General features: G+C 38.0%; 1 protein-coding gene across 2 annotated transcripts in view; it reads right to left on the bottom strand.

Moving 5' to 3' along the window:
* The window catches only part of GRM1 (glutamate metabotropic receptor 1), a 431,554-nt gene that overhangs the window by 270,545 nt on the left and 142,022 nt on the right, over nt 1-18,987 (bottom strand). For both annotated transcript variants that reach the window (XM_055535886.1, XM_055535887.1), the window contains exon 2: nt 5,211-5,460. In XM_055535886.1, the coding sequence (XP_055391861.1) occupies nt 5,211-5,460 (250 nt within the window). The remainder of the gene's footprint in view (nt 1-5,210; nt 5,461-18,987) is intronic.

Genomic DNA, 18,987 nt, shown 5'->3' with positions numbered 1-18,987 from the left:
TGCAGTACACTGGACTGCTAAGAGTCGGACATGAATTAGCTATGGAACAGCAAAAACAACAACAACTTATTAATTTAGTAATTGGGGTAATTGTTTAACTTCTTTATCTTGCAAATCAACCTTTCAGGTTGTTAAGACTGGAGATATCATATATTATTAGTTTAGTACATGCCAAACCTTCAATAAATGGTAGCTATTTTTATGTATTTACACAAATAAACCATGCTTATTTTCACTTTCTTCAAATAAAAGAATATAGGAATTAGAACAAATCTTTGCTTAATTTTTAGAATTTTAATAATTATAACAGAGGATTTCAAAGAATTATTACCTACTTATTCCAAATCAGGTTTTATATAGCTATAGTTCCATAGATGGGCTTCCCTGTTGGCTTAGTGGTAAAGAATCCACCCACCAATGCAGGAGACGTGGGTTTGATCCCTGGGTTGGGAAAATACCCCTGAGAAAGAAATGGCAACCCACTCTAGTATTTTTACCTGGCAAATCCCATTGACAGAGGAGCCTGGCAGACTATAGTCCATGGGGTCACACAATTTAGAGTTAAACAATTTAGAGACTTTGTTTTGGTGTTTTAGTCGCTAAGTCATGTCTGATTCTTTTTGTGCCATTTTTCTAGTGACTAAACAATAACAAATTCCATAGATAAAGACTGGTATGCAAATAGAGAATTATATTGTGGAGTCTCAGGTTAAAGATAATGAGCTTGAAAATAAGGGCCCCCTTTTTGAAATATCATGTAAAACATTTAACACTGAGAGAGAAATAAAAAGGATTCAAATAATTAGAAATATAAAATAATTTGTCAGAGATACCTCAGTTTATTTTCCCAAATAAGGTGGCTCTAAACAATGAAATAAATATCTAAAAGAGAGAACAAACTGAAAAAAAAAACTAAAAGCTAATATCTCTTACATAAAACAATCATACAGTATAAGTTAGTGAATGAATTCTGTAGTTACATTGTCTAGTTTCACATCCCAACTACAACACTTTTTGACAAGTTCTTTACATCTCTATACATTAAAACAAATGATATCAGTATCTATCTTGTCAGATTGTTATGACAAGTAAGTTTATGTATATAAAGTGCTTAGAGGGGCTTCTCAGGTGGAGCAGTGGTAAAGAATCCACTTGCCAATGCAGGAGACACAAGAGATGTGTGTCTGATGCTCAGCTCACAGAAGATACCCTGGAGAAGGAAATGGCAACCCAGTCCAGTATTTTTGCCTGGAAATTTCCATGGACAGAGGAGTCTGGCAGGCTACAGTCCATGGGGTCCCAAAGAGTCGAACATGACTGAGCAACTGAGCATTGAACACATACCAAGTGCTTAGAACAGTAAGTCCTAAACAAATGTTATCACCATTATCATCATCACCATCACCATCACCATCACAATTAAAATATAATTATAGATATGCTCTGCACAATTTGAGAAGCATCTTGAAGGAGGTAGTTTTAAGAACTAAGAAAGAATGATTCTTTTGTGTGATGATTATGTTGACTATGGTTAGTTAACTTACTTGATAAGAATATTATTCCAAATTGTCCAAAGTCAAAAGTTTGATTTTACATGGATATGCTGGCTACATTCCATGACCACAAATTAAGACACTAATTCTAAGCAGTTCTATTCAATAAATTCTCCAGGTTTTTACAAGGTGACTGGCAAAAAGTGTATATTGATTAATCTAAATTCATGAATAACTTTAGAAAAAATGAATCTATAAATACATTATTTTTGAACATAGTTCAGTCATATGGTCTTAATATATTATAAATTCTAGAACTTGAAAAATATTTAAAGATGATCTGGAGCCAAGTCATTAATTTTTATAAGGAAGAAAGACAGAGACAAAAAATGACAAGATCACATGGGATTACTCTGTGGCTGAGCTAGAACTCTTAGCTCATATTTTGTTTTGGTTTTCTACTACATATATTCATTAAATACAGGATTTTTAAGATCTCTGAGAACTTTCTAAAATTCTATTTGTCATGATGGTTTATTATTCCATTATAAAGAACTCAGTCCCAGTGACAGAATATAAACTTTGAAGGCCATTGCAAGGACTTTGTTATGAGAAAAATGAAAAGCCATTTTCAGGCATTGAGCATGTAAGATTAAAAGACATTACCTGACTTAAATTTTTAGAAGACCCCTTTGCCTTAAGAATAGATGTGGGAAGGGGCAAGGATCAATTAGTAGGTTTTTACAAAAACCCAAGGGAGAGATGATGTTGGCTTGGACTAGGATGGTAATGGAAAGAATGGTATTAAGTTGTCAAAGTTTAGATATGTTTTGACTGTAGCACAAACAATATTTCTTTCTGTGTTGGATGTGACATGTAAGAGAAAAGAGGAGTCAAGGGGAGGCAAAGGAACACAAATCTCCATTTAGGAATTTCTGTTATTTTTTTCTTAACTAAATGTATCTTGCTGCAGTCTACACCATGATTACTTATTTTCATCTCTATTAAAAGAGGCCCATCGCCATCTACACAATGTCTTCTCTGAAATCAGCAGCATCCAGAATTAGACCATGTATTGTGAAAGAAACTAAATAGTGGCTCCTGACCTCAAAGGAGTTTCGTATTTGGTAAGTTAAAGCCCCTTATATGGGAAGGAGATATATTTGACAGCACTACAAATGTAGCTAGAAGTTGCAACTTGGTGTTAAGCTGGAACCCTTCTGGACATGTCTGCAAAAATTAGGGAACCAAGCTAATCAAATGTCATTGGCATGAGGAACAGGGGAGTGTTTGGGTTAGAATTCATCATACAGGAATTGGGAGAATCAAGCTTCTGAAGGAAAGGCTAACTAGGTATGCCGTAGTGTTACTTCTCGTCTTTATTGCCAGCTCAGCTCCCTCTGGACTCATATCTGGATTCATATCTCTCTCAAGGAAGGGAGAGAGCTGTGAACAAAGAATGGGAAAAGGCTGTTTTCCACCAAATTCTCTAATATATGAGAGTAAAAGCCACTTTGATAGACCCTCATGGTATACAACCCAGAAAATCAGAAAAGCACTGCATGCCGTAGCTTTGACATCTCCAGGGTTCCAAGCTTTACTGGCAGTGACTATTGTACAAGGAAGTGTCCTTAGAAGCACAGGTGCTCGTTGTGATTACGGTATCTTTAGGATACATCAGTAGAGCCCAGAAGAGGTGAGGCAGAGAAAGACAGGAGTAAAAAAGTAGATATCCCAGGCAGGTGACCTCATCAGGAGGAAGCACATGTGAGACTCAGAAATACCTATATGGACTCAGTTCCATTATTAGCAGGTAAGCAAGACCCAGAGAGATAAGATAAGGGAATGAACTCTTTACACTCCAATTACTCAGTACAGAATTTAGTCATCACTAGGTCGTCTTTATACCGCCCCCACCCCCGCCAAAGCTCACATATTTGCTACATTCTGCTCAAGATCTCCAGAATCCAGGTAGTAAGCTTCTCTTTGGAGATATTAAACGGAATGAATCCAGCAAAACAGACTTTTCTTCTTTTGAATATGGTAAACATGAGAATTTTTTAGAAAAACCAGCATCCTTCATAAAAGCAGTCACTTTAAAAATCAATTAAAAAATTAAATATCTATCTGCCATCTGTCCTGTGCATATATTAAGAATGGTTATTCCAAAAAAAAAAAAAAAGAATGGTTATTCCATGTAACATTTCAACAATGCTGTTTACATTCTTTTTCACTCATAAAGGAAGTAACATTCCTTCTTTAAACACATCTTCTTTAGAGATGCTTTCTTAAATAGCTTCACACAACTGCATCATGTCAAAAAAGCCAAAAAGACACTCTGTAGCAGTGTGTCAATTTCACCCAAATTCAATCATTTTTTTAAATCTTGAATTATACTTTGACCTTGACTTCATAGCTCTTAGATCATTTCTTTGTTTCTTTATTCATTTAATTGTATTTCTGTCCTACCTTCTACTCAAAAGTCTTTGATGGGCTCTGTGCGTCTAGCTCCAGATGATAGTAAAGTTGGTTTTACTAGCATTTCAGTCATTATCACAAGGGCAGGTCAGAAGGAAAAGGTCCTGGGTAAGTGTCCACACCACTCTGTCCACTTTCCTAGAGAAGGGGGTGAGTGGTTAAGGCACTTTGGCAGGTGAGAAAAGATTGTACTCTAGCCAGAAGAGAAGATGGAGGAGAAAAAGAGATCTGGAAAAAATGTGATGGCACCCCACTCCAGTACTCTTGCCTGGAAAATCCCATGGACGGAGGAGCCTGGTGGGCTGCAGTCCATGGGGTCACTAAGAGTCAGACATGACTGAGAGACTTCACTTTCACTTTTCACTTGCATGCACTGGAGAAGGAAATGGCAACCCACTCCAGTGTTCTTGCCTGGAGAATCCCAGGGACAGAGGAGCCTGGTGGGCTGCCATCTATGGGGTCACACAGAATCGGACACGACTGAAGTGATTTAGCAGCAGCAGCAGAGTCAGAGATCAGAGGAAGCTTTCATTCTGGTACGTTTAGTAGGTTCCTTGGAAAAATTCATCAGTTCCATCATGTATTCATATTAGAAGAAGGCAAATTAAACAAGATACCTGTTAGGTCAAAGATCCTATGAAAAATATGATGATATTGAAAATCTATTCCCACACAAGTACACATGGTATAGAAAGAACACAGACTAACCCACCACCTGCAGTTCCAGAAATCACATGCTGGCAGTACCATATTTGCCATCCCATATATGTGAGAGATTAAATGCCCAAGTACCAGGGTGTGGCTGCATGTCCACACCTGCATTCAGCTAGTCTTTTACATTTCAGACCTGAATATAATATTTCCATCGTCACTACTACCCTTCATCCACCAAGACCTCGTTAAGATATCTATGCTTAGGAATATAAGACAAGAGCATTCGTGTGGTTTGGGGGGAGGAGAGGTAGAAGCCCAGAAGCAAATGAAAAGAACAATTTACCACGACAAAACATTCTAGCAACAATTTCCCGCTTTTTTCTGAAACAATCTCATCATCTTGTCATCCACTGCTCTGCTCTTCTTTATCATGAAAATGGCAATAGCCTCACTCTCAGTGAGATTCAGGACCAAAGCACATCTCACTGTTTTGGAGTCAGGGAGTCTAGTTCAATGAGAGCAAGTTGTGTGTGTGTGTGTGTGAGAGAGAGAGAGAAAGAGAGGGAGAAAGAGATAGAAATTTACCTTCCGATGAGTGAGAACTCGCCCACGACGCCAAGGCGCCGCATGGCGCTCAGGAGGCCCCGGACTGTCATCCCTTCGCAGAAGCACACCACCACTCTGGCCTTGGGAAGCCGCTCTCGGAGCTTGCGCAGGAGTCGGTCAAAGCTCTTCTCCCCAGCGTTGCTGTAGATTTTGTCTGAGTGGGCGATGCAGAGGCCTTCCTGGGCGGCCAGCTCTTTGAAAGCATCCATTCCGCTCTCCCCATAATTCCCTGTCCAGAAACAATCAGCAGATGTTCAAGACAACCTGACAAGGACAGCACTCACAAGCTAGAACAAAGACTCATTAGTCCCAGAGAACAGAGAGAACAGACTTGCCAAGTAGTTTGAAAATATAACTGGGACTGAAGGAAGATCTGGATGGAGTAAAGAAAATAATCAAATGTAATCAAACTATCAACTCTGAAAGAAATAGAAAATTAGTAACTTGGGTGTCCACAGTGAAAATGGTTTTGAGACATAAAAGATGCTGTCCTGTTTTACAGCCATCATCACTAGTGGCTGTCCCAGATTTTAGCGATATGGGAGAGGTCAGCACACAGGGATAGGAGGTCAGCCTGCACAATGAGACATGTTCAGTTGAGGACTTGCTTCATCTGGCTGCCAGGTTAAGAGCAGACATTCAAGCTGATAGCAAGTCCTGCCACATTTCCATGAAGAGTGAGTAAGCCAAGCAAATGGAGCACCTGGCCAGGCTGGAATACACAGATAAAAACCTGCTACAGGGCTCAATCAAAGCTGCTACAGGGCTCAATCATAAAATTCTTTCACTTTATCAATATCCTCTGATAAAGTGGAAGAATTATGGGAGATTTGGTCTTATGCTTTGATTTCAATATTATTATAATAAAATACACTTTAAAAGTAAGAAATAGAAATCAATGAAATAAAACAAGTATCAGGACTTCTTCCCTGGTGGTCCAGTGGTTAAGGACCTGCCTGCCAATGCAGGGGACACAGGTTTGATCCCTGATTTCAGAAGATTCCACATGCCCCCGGACAACTAAGCTCCTGCACCACAACTACTGAAGCCCACAAGCCTTGAGCTCCTGCTTCACAGGAGAAGCCACTGCAATGAGAAGCCCAGGCTCCGCAACTAGAGTGTAGCCCACGCTCGTCGTAACTAGAGAAAGCCTGTGCACAACAATGAAGACCTAGTGCAGAAACAAATAAATAACAAAAATGCCACAAAAGACAAGTATCATATCATGTCTGTTCCCCACCTCTCTATTTCATGGATGAATTTAGCCCCCACCTCCTCTGTACCTCCACTCCTGTCTCCAAGTTTAGGGATTTTGATACCCATGTAAATGATCCAATATCATATCCTCACATTTTCTCAACCTCCTCTATCCAGTGATATTTCCTGTAACTCAGCTACTTTCATGTTCACACGTTTAACCTTGTATTCACAAGTGTTTCTAATATCTCTGAATGTGGATATCAAGCATCCCAGTCTCTGTTTTTGTCCTCATCATTAGAGCACATATATTTTACCATTCCATCTCCAGCAATTTTTTCAACCTCATATTTTATTTTGTACTCAGCTCAAAGTAACCTGCCAGTTAATACTGATAATATCCCTTGATTTTTCTAATTTTTGTACATTACCTGAAATTTTTTCTTATTTAGTTTTCTCTTCCCCCTAGTTCCATGAGAACATCTTGTTCTGAATAAGTCATAATTCATTTATTCAATGATGTAGTCTTAGTATTTAGAATAATTCTAGACACTAAATGCACAGTAAAACTACATTTGTTGTAACAACCCAGTAGATAAAGAGGCAAAAATTATAAATAAGCAATGAAAACAAAATAAGTAAAAGTGGGTAGTAGTATATGAAAAAAATCACTGAATCTCAGTAATTATGAAGATAGTACAGTTAAAACAAGATGCTATTTTTTCATGATACTATTTATTTACCAGATTGTCAGAATTTCAAAGATTCATGATATTCATTATTGGCAAGGCACAAATACATTCACTTTTGGTAAGAGTAGTTCAAATTTTAGTGGACAGTTTGGCATTAGCTTTCAAATTTTTTCAAGGTAAATATCACATATCATTTATTGCACAAAATATAGCAAGAGTTAAGTAAAAGAACTTTAAAACAATGATACTATCCATTAAGAACTTACTATTGAAATCTCAATATCTATAAAATTTTCATGGACATTGTTGAAATCTATAAGATTATCCTGTCTTTTTAAAAAGAAAACGTTCTTGTTTCCTGTTCCATAATACTAAATTACCAAATTAAAGTTTTTGCCTCTTTTTTTAACTACCTTCAGTGGCCTCATACAGTCCAGTGAAGTCCAAATGGAAGATTGAACACATGACAAAATCCTCAGCTCCCTGGACTTTGGAAGCATATCATGGCTCAGACAAGAGGCACTGACTGATAATAAGGGGAAGACTGCAGCTGGCAAGTGAATGGCTCATCTGTCTGCAGCAGAGAGTGCAAGGAAGGAAGTCAGATGCCACTTACTCACAATAAAGGCAGGTTCAGAAATCTATGAGGTACATAGACATCACCAGCCAACTCTTTCAGCCAAAGGCACTAAAAAGGCATCATAAGATGGTGTTACAAGGGAAGCAACTCAATTGCTAGGGTCTATCTTTGGACTCCGATCACAGAAAATGGTTTTACTCTTTTATCAAAACACAAGCAGACTAAATGAGCAAGAATATTCTATGCATTCAAATAAGAAAATTCTTGGTTTTCAGTCTAGTAAAGGCTTTAGACATACTCTATCCAAACCCTTCAGGCTACAGCAAGGAAATTGGGCCAAGTAAAATGGCTCACCAATGGGCATGAAGCTTCTTTGTGTTAGAATTGGAACAGTCTGCCTTATTCCTAAGTCACTGCTTGTATCTCTTTTATTTTTTGGACAGTTTGAAAGAATTCTCATTGACCAACTTAATAGCAACAAGCAATTAAACATGTATGCTTTTATAATTTTTTTTAAATGTCGGCATAGTTTAAATGCTTCTATGACATACTTGTTTCAATTTCTTTATTCATATTTTCTTATTTGGAGGGTAGTTATTCCTTATACCAATTGATTGAGAGCGGAATATAATGTGATAGATCATATTTAAACTGCTAATTTCTCTTATGAAGGCTGAAACTCCAAACTAGCATATTTCTATGCTGCTGCTACTGCTAAGTCACTTCAGTCATGTCTGATTCTGTGCAACCCCATAGATGGCAGCTTACCAGGCTCCTCCATCCCTGGGATTCTCCAGGCAAGAATGCTGGAGTGGGTTGCCATATCCTTCTCCAATGCATGAAAGTGAAAAGTGAAAGTAAATTTGCTCCATCGTGTCTGACTTTTCACAACCCCATGGACTTCAGCCTACCAGGCTCCTCCGTCCATGGGAATTTTCAGGTAAGAGTACTGGAGTGGGTTGCCATTGCCTTCTCCAGTATTTCTATGAAGGTAATTCTAATATAAGAACAAGAATAATAACTTTCACATTTATAAATCTTTATATTTTAAATATCACATTCATAAATATTACCTCATGTGTACTTGTTACATTGATGATAGTACTATATACAAATACTATACAAAAGAGGAAGAAAATCACCTCTGGGAAACTTAGAATCACATTGCAGTACTTTTATTTAGTAGAAATGACATGACAAACATGAATGTAAATATTTAATAGAGATGCTGTAGGTTGGGAATCAGGAAAAGCTGCCTAAAGAAAGTGCCTCTTGTTGGCGAGGGTATGGAGAAAAAGGAATCCTTGGACACTGTTGTGCACGCATACTAAGTCGCTTCAGTCATGTCTGGCTCCTTGTGACCATATGGACTGTAGCCCGCCAGGCTCCTCTGTCCATGGAATTCTCCAGGAAAGAACACTGGAGTGGGTTGCCATGCTCTTCTTGGGATCTTCCCGATCCAGGGATTGAACCTGGGTCTCCTGCATTGCAGACTTTTTACCATTTGAGTCACCATTGTTGGAAGGGATGTAAATTGGTACAGCCATTATGGAAAACAATATGAAGTTCTCCATAATTTTAAAATGAAACTACTATATGATCCAGAAATCACTCTGAAAGTGAAAGTTGCTCAGTCGTGTCCAACTCTTTGCAACCCCATGGATTATAGCCTGCTAGGCTCCTCTGTCCATGGAATTCTCCAGGCCAGAATACTAGAGTGGGTAGCCATTCCCTTCTCCAGGGGATCTTGCCAACCCATGGATCAAACACAGGTCTCCCACATTGCAGGCAGATTATTTACCATCCGAGCCACCAGGGAACTAATTCCTCTACTAGGGGTATAAACAAAGGAAATGAAATAAGTATCACAAATAGCCAAGATATGGAAATAGGCTAAGTGTCCATTGATGGATGAATGAATGGATAAAGACAATGTAATAATATGTTACATACACATGGAGTGGAATATTTTTCATAGAAAATTAGCCATAAAAATGGAATATTAGCCACAAAATGAAATATTTGTCATTAAAAATGAAGGTAAGGCCGTTATAGTCAAAGTTGTGATTTTTCCAGTAGTCATGTATGAAAGTGAGAGTTGGACCATAAAGAAGGCTGAGCACAGAACAATTGATGCTTTCAAACTGTGGTGCTGGAAAAGACACCTGAGAGTCCCTTGGACTGCAAGGAGATCAAACCAGTCAATCCTAAAGGAAATCAACCTTGAATATTTGTTGGAAAGACTGATGCTGAAGCTGAGGTTCAAATCCTTTGGCCACCTGATACAAAGATCCAACTCACGGGAAAAGATCCTGATGCTGGGAAAGATTGAGGGAAGGAGGAGAAGGGAGTGATGGCTGGATGTTTGGATGGCATCACAGACTCAATGGACATGAGTTTGCACATACTCTGGGAGACAGTAAAGGACAGGGAAGCCTGGCATGCTGTAGTTCATGGGGTCACAAAGATTCGGACACAACTTAGTGACTGAACAACAACAACAAAGGCCACCACTTGCAATAACATTGGTGAACTTAGAGGACATTAGGTTAAGTGAAATAAGCCAGACATAAAAAGACAAATACTGTATGATCTCTCTTATACGTGAAATCTAAAAAAGTCAAGCTCATAGAGCAAGAGTAGAACAGTGGTTACCAGAAGTAAGGGAATGGAGAAACTGGGGAGATGTTGGTCAAGAATGGAAAATTTCAAGTATGAGTAAGTTCTGAGGATCTAATGTACAGTATGGTGACTATACAGTTAGTGACATATATATATTCTAATAATAATAATCTATAGCTAATAATATGTATTGCATACTTCAAATTTGCTGAGAGTTTCTTAAATGTTCTCAGAAAAAAACAAGAGAAGTAACTATGCGAGGTAATGGATGTGTGAATCAACTTGACTGTAGTAATTATTTCACAAAGTATATGTATATCAAACTACCACATTGCACACCTTAAACATAAGCTATTTTGTTTGTCAATTACACCTCAAAAATCTGGGGGAAAAGAACATGCTTTTATTCTGGATCTTAAAATAGAAACAGATTTTTCCACAGATAGAAAGAAAACTAAAAGACATGTACTCTTTGCCTGCCTCCCAGGTCACGGTCAAATGATGCCAGCCTGAAAATAAATTACTTAGCACAGAACCTGCCTTCTGTCTCCCTTCCCCTTTCCATCTGACCACCCAGATCTCCTTTTGCCTTTCCTGGTAGTGAGAAATTTTTAAAGATACTTTTCTCTGAGGCTCAGAAGGAGTTTTGAATATATAAAGAACTGACATAATAAAACTCTTAAAAGTGCTATATAAGTTTTAATACCAAAGAATCCCAAAGGAAATCAGTCCTGAATATTCATTGGAAGGACTGATGCTGAAGCTGAAGCTCCAATACTTTGGCCACCTGATGTGAAGAACTGACTCATTGGAAAAGACCCTGATGCTGGGAAAGATTGAGGGCAGGAAGAGAAGGGGACGACAGAGGATGAGATGGTTGGATGGCATCACCAACTCGAGGGACATGAGTTTGAGCAAGCTCCGGGAGTTGGTGATGGACAAGGAAGCCTGGCATGCTGCAGTCCATGGGGTTGCAAAGAGTCGGATGTGACGAGTGACTGAACTGAATTGAAGTGTTAATACTCAAGTCTGGTAAGGAGCTGCATATTTTCATTCAAATAGTTTATTGAGCTCTCAACTTGAAAAAAGTCCCTAGGCTCTGCACTTTGAAGAGTTGCCCAGAATTATTGGACGTTGGCTTTACCTTCAATTTGATGACTATTTCCTATGTATCTGGCACTGTGCTAAATACCTAAGCATTTTATTTTTTCATCAGAAGCACTCCATATAAAAGTTATAGCTCAGATGGGAATGTGGAAGCTCTTAGAAGTTATATACTTTGCCTAAGATCAAACAGTGAAGGTAGGATTCAACATCTAACACAGAAGCTCTCACTCAAAACCACCATTTTATACTGCTTCCTACACAGACTTATCATACAGCTATGAAGTCATGACACAAGCACACAAAATACAGCAACAGTACTAAGCTGAATATGCTACACATGATATGCAAAATACCACAATTCTAAATTTCTGAATGAGAAAGCAGAGATGATCAGAGAATACCTCTTGGGAAAAGTAGGAATGAAACTGAGTTCTTGAAGAATGTAAGCAAGGGACTGGCTTTCAGGGTAAGTAAAAGTGAATGAGAATCCACAAAAGGTACTTTTAGAGACAATGAGTAGAGAAGTTTCATTGGAACAGAAGGTTCTTGGTTTATAGAATGACACTCTGTACAGCAGATCTCAAGTAAAGCATCTGGCATACCACTACCAGAGTGCAACATGGAAATGTGCTATATGTTGCTGTGTTGTAGCAGATTTTATAACAGACTTTATCACTGTTATAATGTTGCCCAAATCCTAGAGAGTAAGAGAGAGAAGGAAGAATGGCATCTGACAAAGCCCATAAAATATAAAATTGAAATATATTGAAACATTTTTATTCTACATTAGTTATATGAGAAAAAGATTTACAGAGAGTATTCTGTAAATATTCTGTAAAAATTCTGTAAGAATATTCTGTAAATTTGCAAAGTATCAAGATATTCTGCAAAACAAGCCTTTAAATAGAATATGCGGGGGATTAATGAGAGAGAACATGGGGTTTGCAAATAAATCTCTATAGTTGAATAACAAAAGTATCTAAACATAATAGATGTGGACATATTATACAAAGGCAAAATTAATAAAAGTACTGAAAATAGGGGTAAAAACTAGAACTATCTCAAAAGCATAAAAAACAATGACAACACCTTAATTTTTTAAGCTATAGGGATTTTTTAAGAAGTTAGATATGATTGGTGTCCTGCAGTCCATGGGGTCACAAAGAGTTGGACATTACTTAGTGACTGAACAACAACAACAGATATGATTATTATCAGATCATATTGACAGACATTAATTCACAAAAGATTGATTTGTGGTGATTTGGTAGGTAAGTTTTTACTAACAAGCTATGAAATAAAATTGTCTTAGGTTTCATAATTATTGAATTATCATCATAGGAAAAAGTAGGTCTTTATATTGATTGTTTTTTCTTCAACTCTTAAAATATTGAGGACATATTTAAGAAGCAATCTGAATTCTTTTTGGTGGCTATAATAACATTTCAGCATTTATTTTGAATGAAGTCCAATTCCTGTTACTGCATCTTCATAAATGACCTTGGTCAAACAACAGCATTCAAAATATCTCATCCCTACACACATACAACTCAGTTATATGAGGGGAAATATTTATACAGGGGAAATATGTATATATTTCTTCACTTTCCTTAAAGAAGGAATGGTATTATTTTCAAAGATTCACTAGTCTTATGCACTGCTGCTGCTGCTGTTAAGTTGCTTCAGTCATGTCCAACTCTGTGCATCCCCATAGACGGCAGCCCACCAGGCTCCCCCATCCCTGGGATTCTCCAGGCAAGAACACTGGAGTGGGTTGCCATTTCCTTCTCCAATACATGAAAGTGAAAAGTGAAGTGAAGTTGCTCAGTCGTGTCCGACTCTTAGCCACCCCATGGACTGCAGCCTACCAGGCTCCTCCATCCATGGGATTTTCCAGGCAAGAGTACTGGAGTGGGGTGCCATTGCCTTCTCCAGTCTTATGCACTAGACTCCCTTAGTCTCTGTCTTACTTCATGCTTACATTCCTGCCTTGGTATTCTGTGGTAGTCTTAGAATGTTGTGTTATGTTGTGTTGTTGCTTAGTCCTCAGAACTATTATTGTGTTGCTATTTATTCTAATTCATGTCTGACTCTGCAACCCCATGGACTACAGGCCATCATGCTCCTCTGTCCATACGATTTCCCAGTCAAGAATACTGGAGAGGGTTGTCATTTCCTTTTCCAGGGGATATTCCCGAGCCAGGTATCAAACCCTGTCTCCTGCATTAGCAGATGGATTCTCTATCACTGAGAAGCCCAGGAAGCCCCTGGTTGATGATACATCCCTTGGGTTATGGGCCAGTCCCTATCCAAGGTCCTGAAAACTTATTATTCTGCCTCCTGCTAGGAGGGATTGGGGGCAGGAGGAGAAGGGGACGACAGAGGATGAGATGGCTGGATGGCATCACTGACTCAATGGACATGAGTTTGAGTGAACTCTGGGAGCTGGTGATGGACAGGGAGGCCTGGCGTGCTGCAGTTCATGGGGTCACAAAGAGTCGAACATGGCTGAATGACTGAACTAAACTGAACTGAATTGTGACATCTTGGACAAATAAGAAAACATCCCATTTTTAAAAGAACTATGATGGTGAAAATTGATTTCACAGCACCTTCAAGAAACCTACTGCCAATATCCAATAATCATTACTATCAGGAAAATTTTCTTTGTGATCTAAATCCTGTACAACAAAATCTAAATTTATATCTCCTTCACTCTCAGAAGACACAGATATCAGCTTGTTTGAATTCTTTTTCTTCTTTTTTTAAAAAGTCTTTCTGGAAGCCACAATTCAGCTTTCTATCCTCCCAAAGAAACAAGCCCTATTCTTTTAACTTTTCCTGGCAACCTTTTAATTTATTTGGTTCTCCCACTTAACACGTAGAAGGTGTTATATTTTCCTGCTCCATTCACACACCTGCAGTCAGCATTATGGGTCTGGTCAGTCAGAGGTGAATGAGTCATCACCTGCCTTAGAAGTACCCAAGGGAATTTATATGCTAGGTCAGTGAAGTATGTGCCTGAGACAAGGCAGTCAGAGCAAACAGAAGAGAATCATTTTTATCAGCAATTTCACAATACCACCTCTAAGTATCCCACTTTGGGCAGGTAAAGTCATAGCATCCAAGTTGAAGAAGATTAAGCAAAAGTGACTGCCATCTCTATGCAATAGGATTGGTCCACCTTTGTCCCTTTGCCTCATCCTGTTTTCAGGTATGATTTGTAGCTGAGTGAATGAGAGGATGAGCCTTGGAGACAGACCAACCTGGTTTGAATCCTGGATCCCAGATGAGGAGATAGCCTTAAGTATTTTCTTTAGACTTCTTTCCTCCTGTGCAGAATGGGGGTCATACCATGCACCTCAAAGGATTGTTGTGATTACTAAATTATGTGTATTGATGAATGCAAAGTTCCTGGAACAAATAAAAATTCAAGGAATGGTGCCTAGTGTAATTCTGTTTCTCTAAAGTTGTAGAATCTAAAATTGGACCTAAGCTTTCTCATTGACTCAAGAGCTTTAGTTTCCTTTATTTCTGTGTTCCTATTTATAAAACTAAGGCTCGTGACTGTTTCTTTAACAGCAGTTTTTTGCTCTCCACTCATGGTCACCTTGTTCCCAAGTTGTCCCTAGATCATTTTTTGTGTCATTGGTGCAAAAAAAAGCAGTTCCTTTTCCATTTTATTTTTGGACTATTGGTGTTTACACAACGCATTCAAAAGTCTGTGTTTGTCTATATTGAGTCTCTCTGTCACTGAATCTTCTTTAAGTTTCAGATACTTAACCTATTTTAGAGTTTTATGTAATACGCCAGTTTGTTGTTTCTCTAACTCAAATTCTTCATGATATGGAGAAAGAAACTAAGAGAAGGGAAAATGTAAGTGGTATAAAAATATAAAGGACATCATCATTCTTGGAGAAAAGCAGCATTTTTCCATTTCAGTTGTCACATGGAAGAAACCGGTTCACAGAAGGCAGTTCCTATCTTACCCATCCACTGTCCTTGCCTGTGTGATTTTGAATATACCATCACAACTGGGAAAACTGTATCTAGTAAAGAGTTCAGAAGAAGTACCCCCACCACACCACAAACACACACACACATACAAACACTGTAGTATGCTTTTAATGAAAATATCTTGTATTGGCAAGAATTTATGGAAATGAGCACTCATATACTGCTAATGGTTGTATAAACTGTTCTGATTTTTTGGTGGAAAATCTGCAGTAGCAATACTTCAAATTACATTCATATTTTTCAACTCAGAAATTTAAGTTTCAGAAAATAATTCCATTGTCCATTTAGTTTCAGTTACAAAGATCTACATCACAGCACGTAAATTGAAAATAGGAAAAAAAAATCCCAAAACAGGGAAAAAAAATACTGTTTTCTACAGGAAGAGATGGTTAAATAATTATTATATACTGATATAAAGAATACATGCAGCTGTTTCCTATAGTTGTATGAAGTTGTATTCCATGTAAAAGGAATATCATATTGATTATTAAAATGTTAAAAAATAGTATGCGAAGTATAAAGCAAATTTTTAATGTATATGTATATATAAAGTTTGAAGAATATGCAGAAGATAGAATTAAATATAATTATATTTTTTATTTCTATTATCATTGTTTTTAAATTTACCTAAATAAATCATGTATTATTTAGTACAATTTATACATTGTATTAAATTTAGACATTGTACAGGAGATAGGAATCAAGACCATTCCCAAGAAAAACAAATGCAAAAAAGCAAAATGGCTGTCTGAGGAGGCCTTACAAATAGCTGTGGAAAGAAGGGAAGCGAAAAGTAAAGGAGGAAAGGAAAGATATACCCATTTGAATGCAGAGTTCCAAGGAATAGCAAGGAGAGATAAGAAAGCCTTCCTCAGTGATCAATGCAAAGAAACAGAGGAAAACAATAGAATGGGAAAGACTAGAGATCTCTTCAAGAAAATTAGAGATACCAAGGGAACATTTCATGCAAAGATAGGCTCGATAAAGGACAGAAATGGTATGGACCTAACAGAAGCAGAAGATATTAAGAAGAGGTGGCAAGAATACACAGAAGAACTGTTCAAAAAAGATCTTCACAACCCAGATAATCATGATGGTGTGATCACTCACCTAGAGCCAGACATCCTGGAATGTGAAGTCAAATGGGTCTTAGAAAACATCATTACAAACAAAGCTAATGGAGGTGATGAAATTCCAGTTGAGCTATTTCAAATCCTGAAAGATGATGCTGTGAAAGTGCTGCACTCAATATGCCAGCAAATTTGGAAAACTCAGCAGTGGCCACAGGACTAGAAAAGGTCAGTTTTAAACTAATGCAAGAAAGAAAGCTGTTCACTGATGTGCAAAAAAACTTACTGTCACTTCGAACTGTTTAAGGCAATTCCATTTTTACAAATTCCTCCACACCAATTTGTATGCTTTAGAGTTATAAGCAGCTATGAGATTTAGGAAAGATTCACAATGGATGCAAAAAACTGTAGTCATATCATTCCTATATCTGCTGATTTATGCTTTGTTCTAATATTAGCAGATTTTTACAGCATATTGTCAATTTTTCCCTAAGATGTTGAACTTATTGATACGATAAAGTGATAGAAATTAAAAGAATTCCAGTTACACTTAAAAGGACAGAGAGATTAAATTACTGGAATGTCTCAGATCATAATTTAAAATTATTTAATGATATATGTGGTATATACGACATAAAGAGGCAGGGTGATCTCTCTCTCCTGGTAGTTCCACAGTAATTCAGAACAGAGAAGTTCCCAAAGCGTTTGCAGCTGGCATCTTAAGGACAGCCCTCCGTGGTTGTTGATGTCACCCTACATACTGTGTCTCTCCTACCTTATTAACTCTCAGGCTTATTGAACGGCTTCCTTTCAGGTTTGGTTAATTTCTCCCCTCGAATGCATGTCAGTGTATTCTCAATAAGCTCTATTCCCAGCAATCAATAAATGGACACATGTAAAAACTCAAAAAAAAAAAGGAAAAGAAAAGGTCAGTTTTCACTCCAATCCCAAAGAAAGGCAGTGCCAAAGAATGCTCAAACTACCACATAATTGCACTCATCTCACACACTAGTAAAGTAATGCTCAAAATTCTCCAAGACAGGCTGCAGCAGTAAATGAACTATGAACTTCCAGATGTTCAAGCTGGCTTTAGAAAAGGCAGAGGAACCAGAGATCAAATTGCCAACATCTGCTGGATCATGGAAAAAGCAAGAGAGTTCCAGAAAAACATCTATTTCTGCTTTATGGACTATGTCAAAGCCTTTGACTGTGTGGATCACAATAAACTGTGGAAAATTCTTCAAGAGATGGGAATACCAGACCACCTGACCTGCCTCTTGAGAAACCTATATGCAGGTCAGGAAGCAACAGTTAGAACTGGACATGGAACAACAGACTGGTCCCAAATAGGAAAAGGAGTATGTCAAGGCTATATATTGTCACCCTGCTTATTTAACTTATATGTAGGAGTACATCATGAGAAATGCTGGGCTGGAGGAAGCACGGCTGGAATCAAGATTGCCGGGAGAAATATCAATCACCTCAGATATGCAGATGACACCACCCTTATGGCAGAAAGTGAAGAAGAACTAAAGAGCCTCTTGATAAAGGTGAAAGAGGAAAGTGGAATATTTGGCTTAAAGCTCGACATTCAGAAAATGAAGATCATGGCATCTGGTCCCATCACTTCATGGCAAATAGATGGGGAAACAGTAGAATCAGTATCTGACTTCATTTTTCTGGGCTCCAAAATCACTGCAGATGGTGATTGCAGCCATGAAATTAAAAGATGCTTACTCCTTGGAAGGAAAGTTATGACAAACCTAGACAGCATATTGAAAAGCAGACATTACTTTGCCAACAAAGGTCCATCTAGTCAAGGCTATGGTTTTTCCAGTAGTCATGTATGGATGTGAGAGTTGGACTATAAAGAAAGCTGGGTGCTGAAGAATTGATGCTTTTGAACTGCGTTTTTGGAGAAGAGTCTTGAGAGTCCCTTGGACTGCAAGGAGATCCAACCAGTCCATCCTAAAGTAAATCAGTCCTGAATATTCATTGGAAGGACTGATGCTGAAGCTGAAACTCCAGTACTTTGGCCACCTGATGTAAAGAGCTGACTCATTGGAAAAGACCCTGATTCTGGGAAAGATTGAGAGCAGGAGGAGAAGGGGACAGCAGAGGATAAGATGGTTGGATGGCATCACCGACTCAATGGATATGGGTTTGGGTGAACTCCAGGAGTTGGTGATGGACAGGGAGGCTTGGCACGCTGCAGTTCATGGGGTCATAAAGAGTAAGACATGACTGAGCAACTGAACTGAAAAACTGAATCATGTATTACTTTGTCAATTAAAATATTGAAATAAAAATACATTAGGGTACAATTTTCATCTGAATATCATGCCAAACATAGATATTATAAGGTATTCAGAAAACTTTTTCAGAAGGGAAATGAACCTCTCAAAAAACAATGTAATGATTTTTCTTCCTTAAGAAAGTAAGAAATACCAATGGCATAATCACTGTTCTAA

The sequence above is a fragment of the Bubalus kerabau genome, chromosome 9, assembly GCF_029407905.1.
Source record: "Bubalus kerabau isolate K-KA32 ecotype Philippines breed swamp buffalo chromosome 9, PCC_UOA_SB_1v2, whole genome shotgun sequence".
NCBI lineage: Eukaryota > Metazoa > Chordata > Mammalia > Artiodactyla > Bovidae > Bubalus > Bubalus kerabau.
The sequence above is the reverse complement of the archived record's forward strand: the minus strand, read 5'-3'. Positions and strand labels throughout refer to the sequence as shown.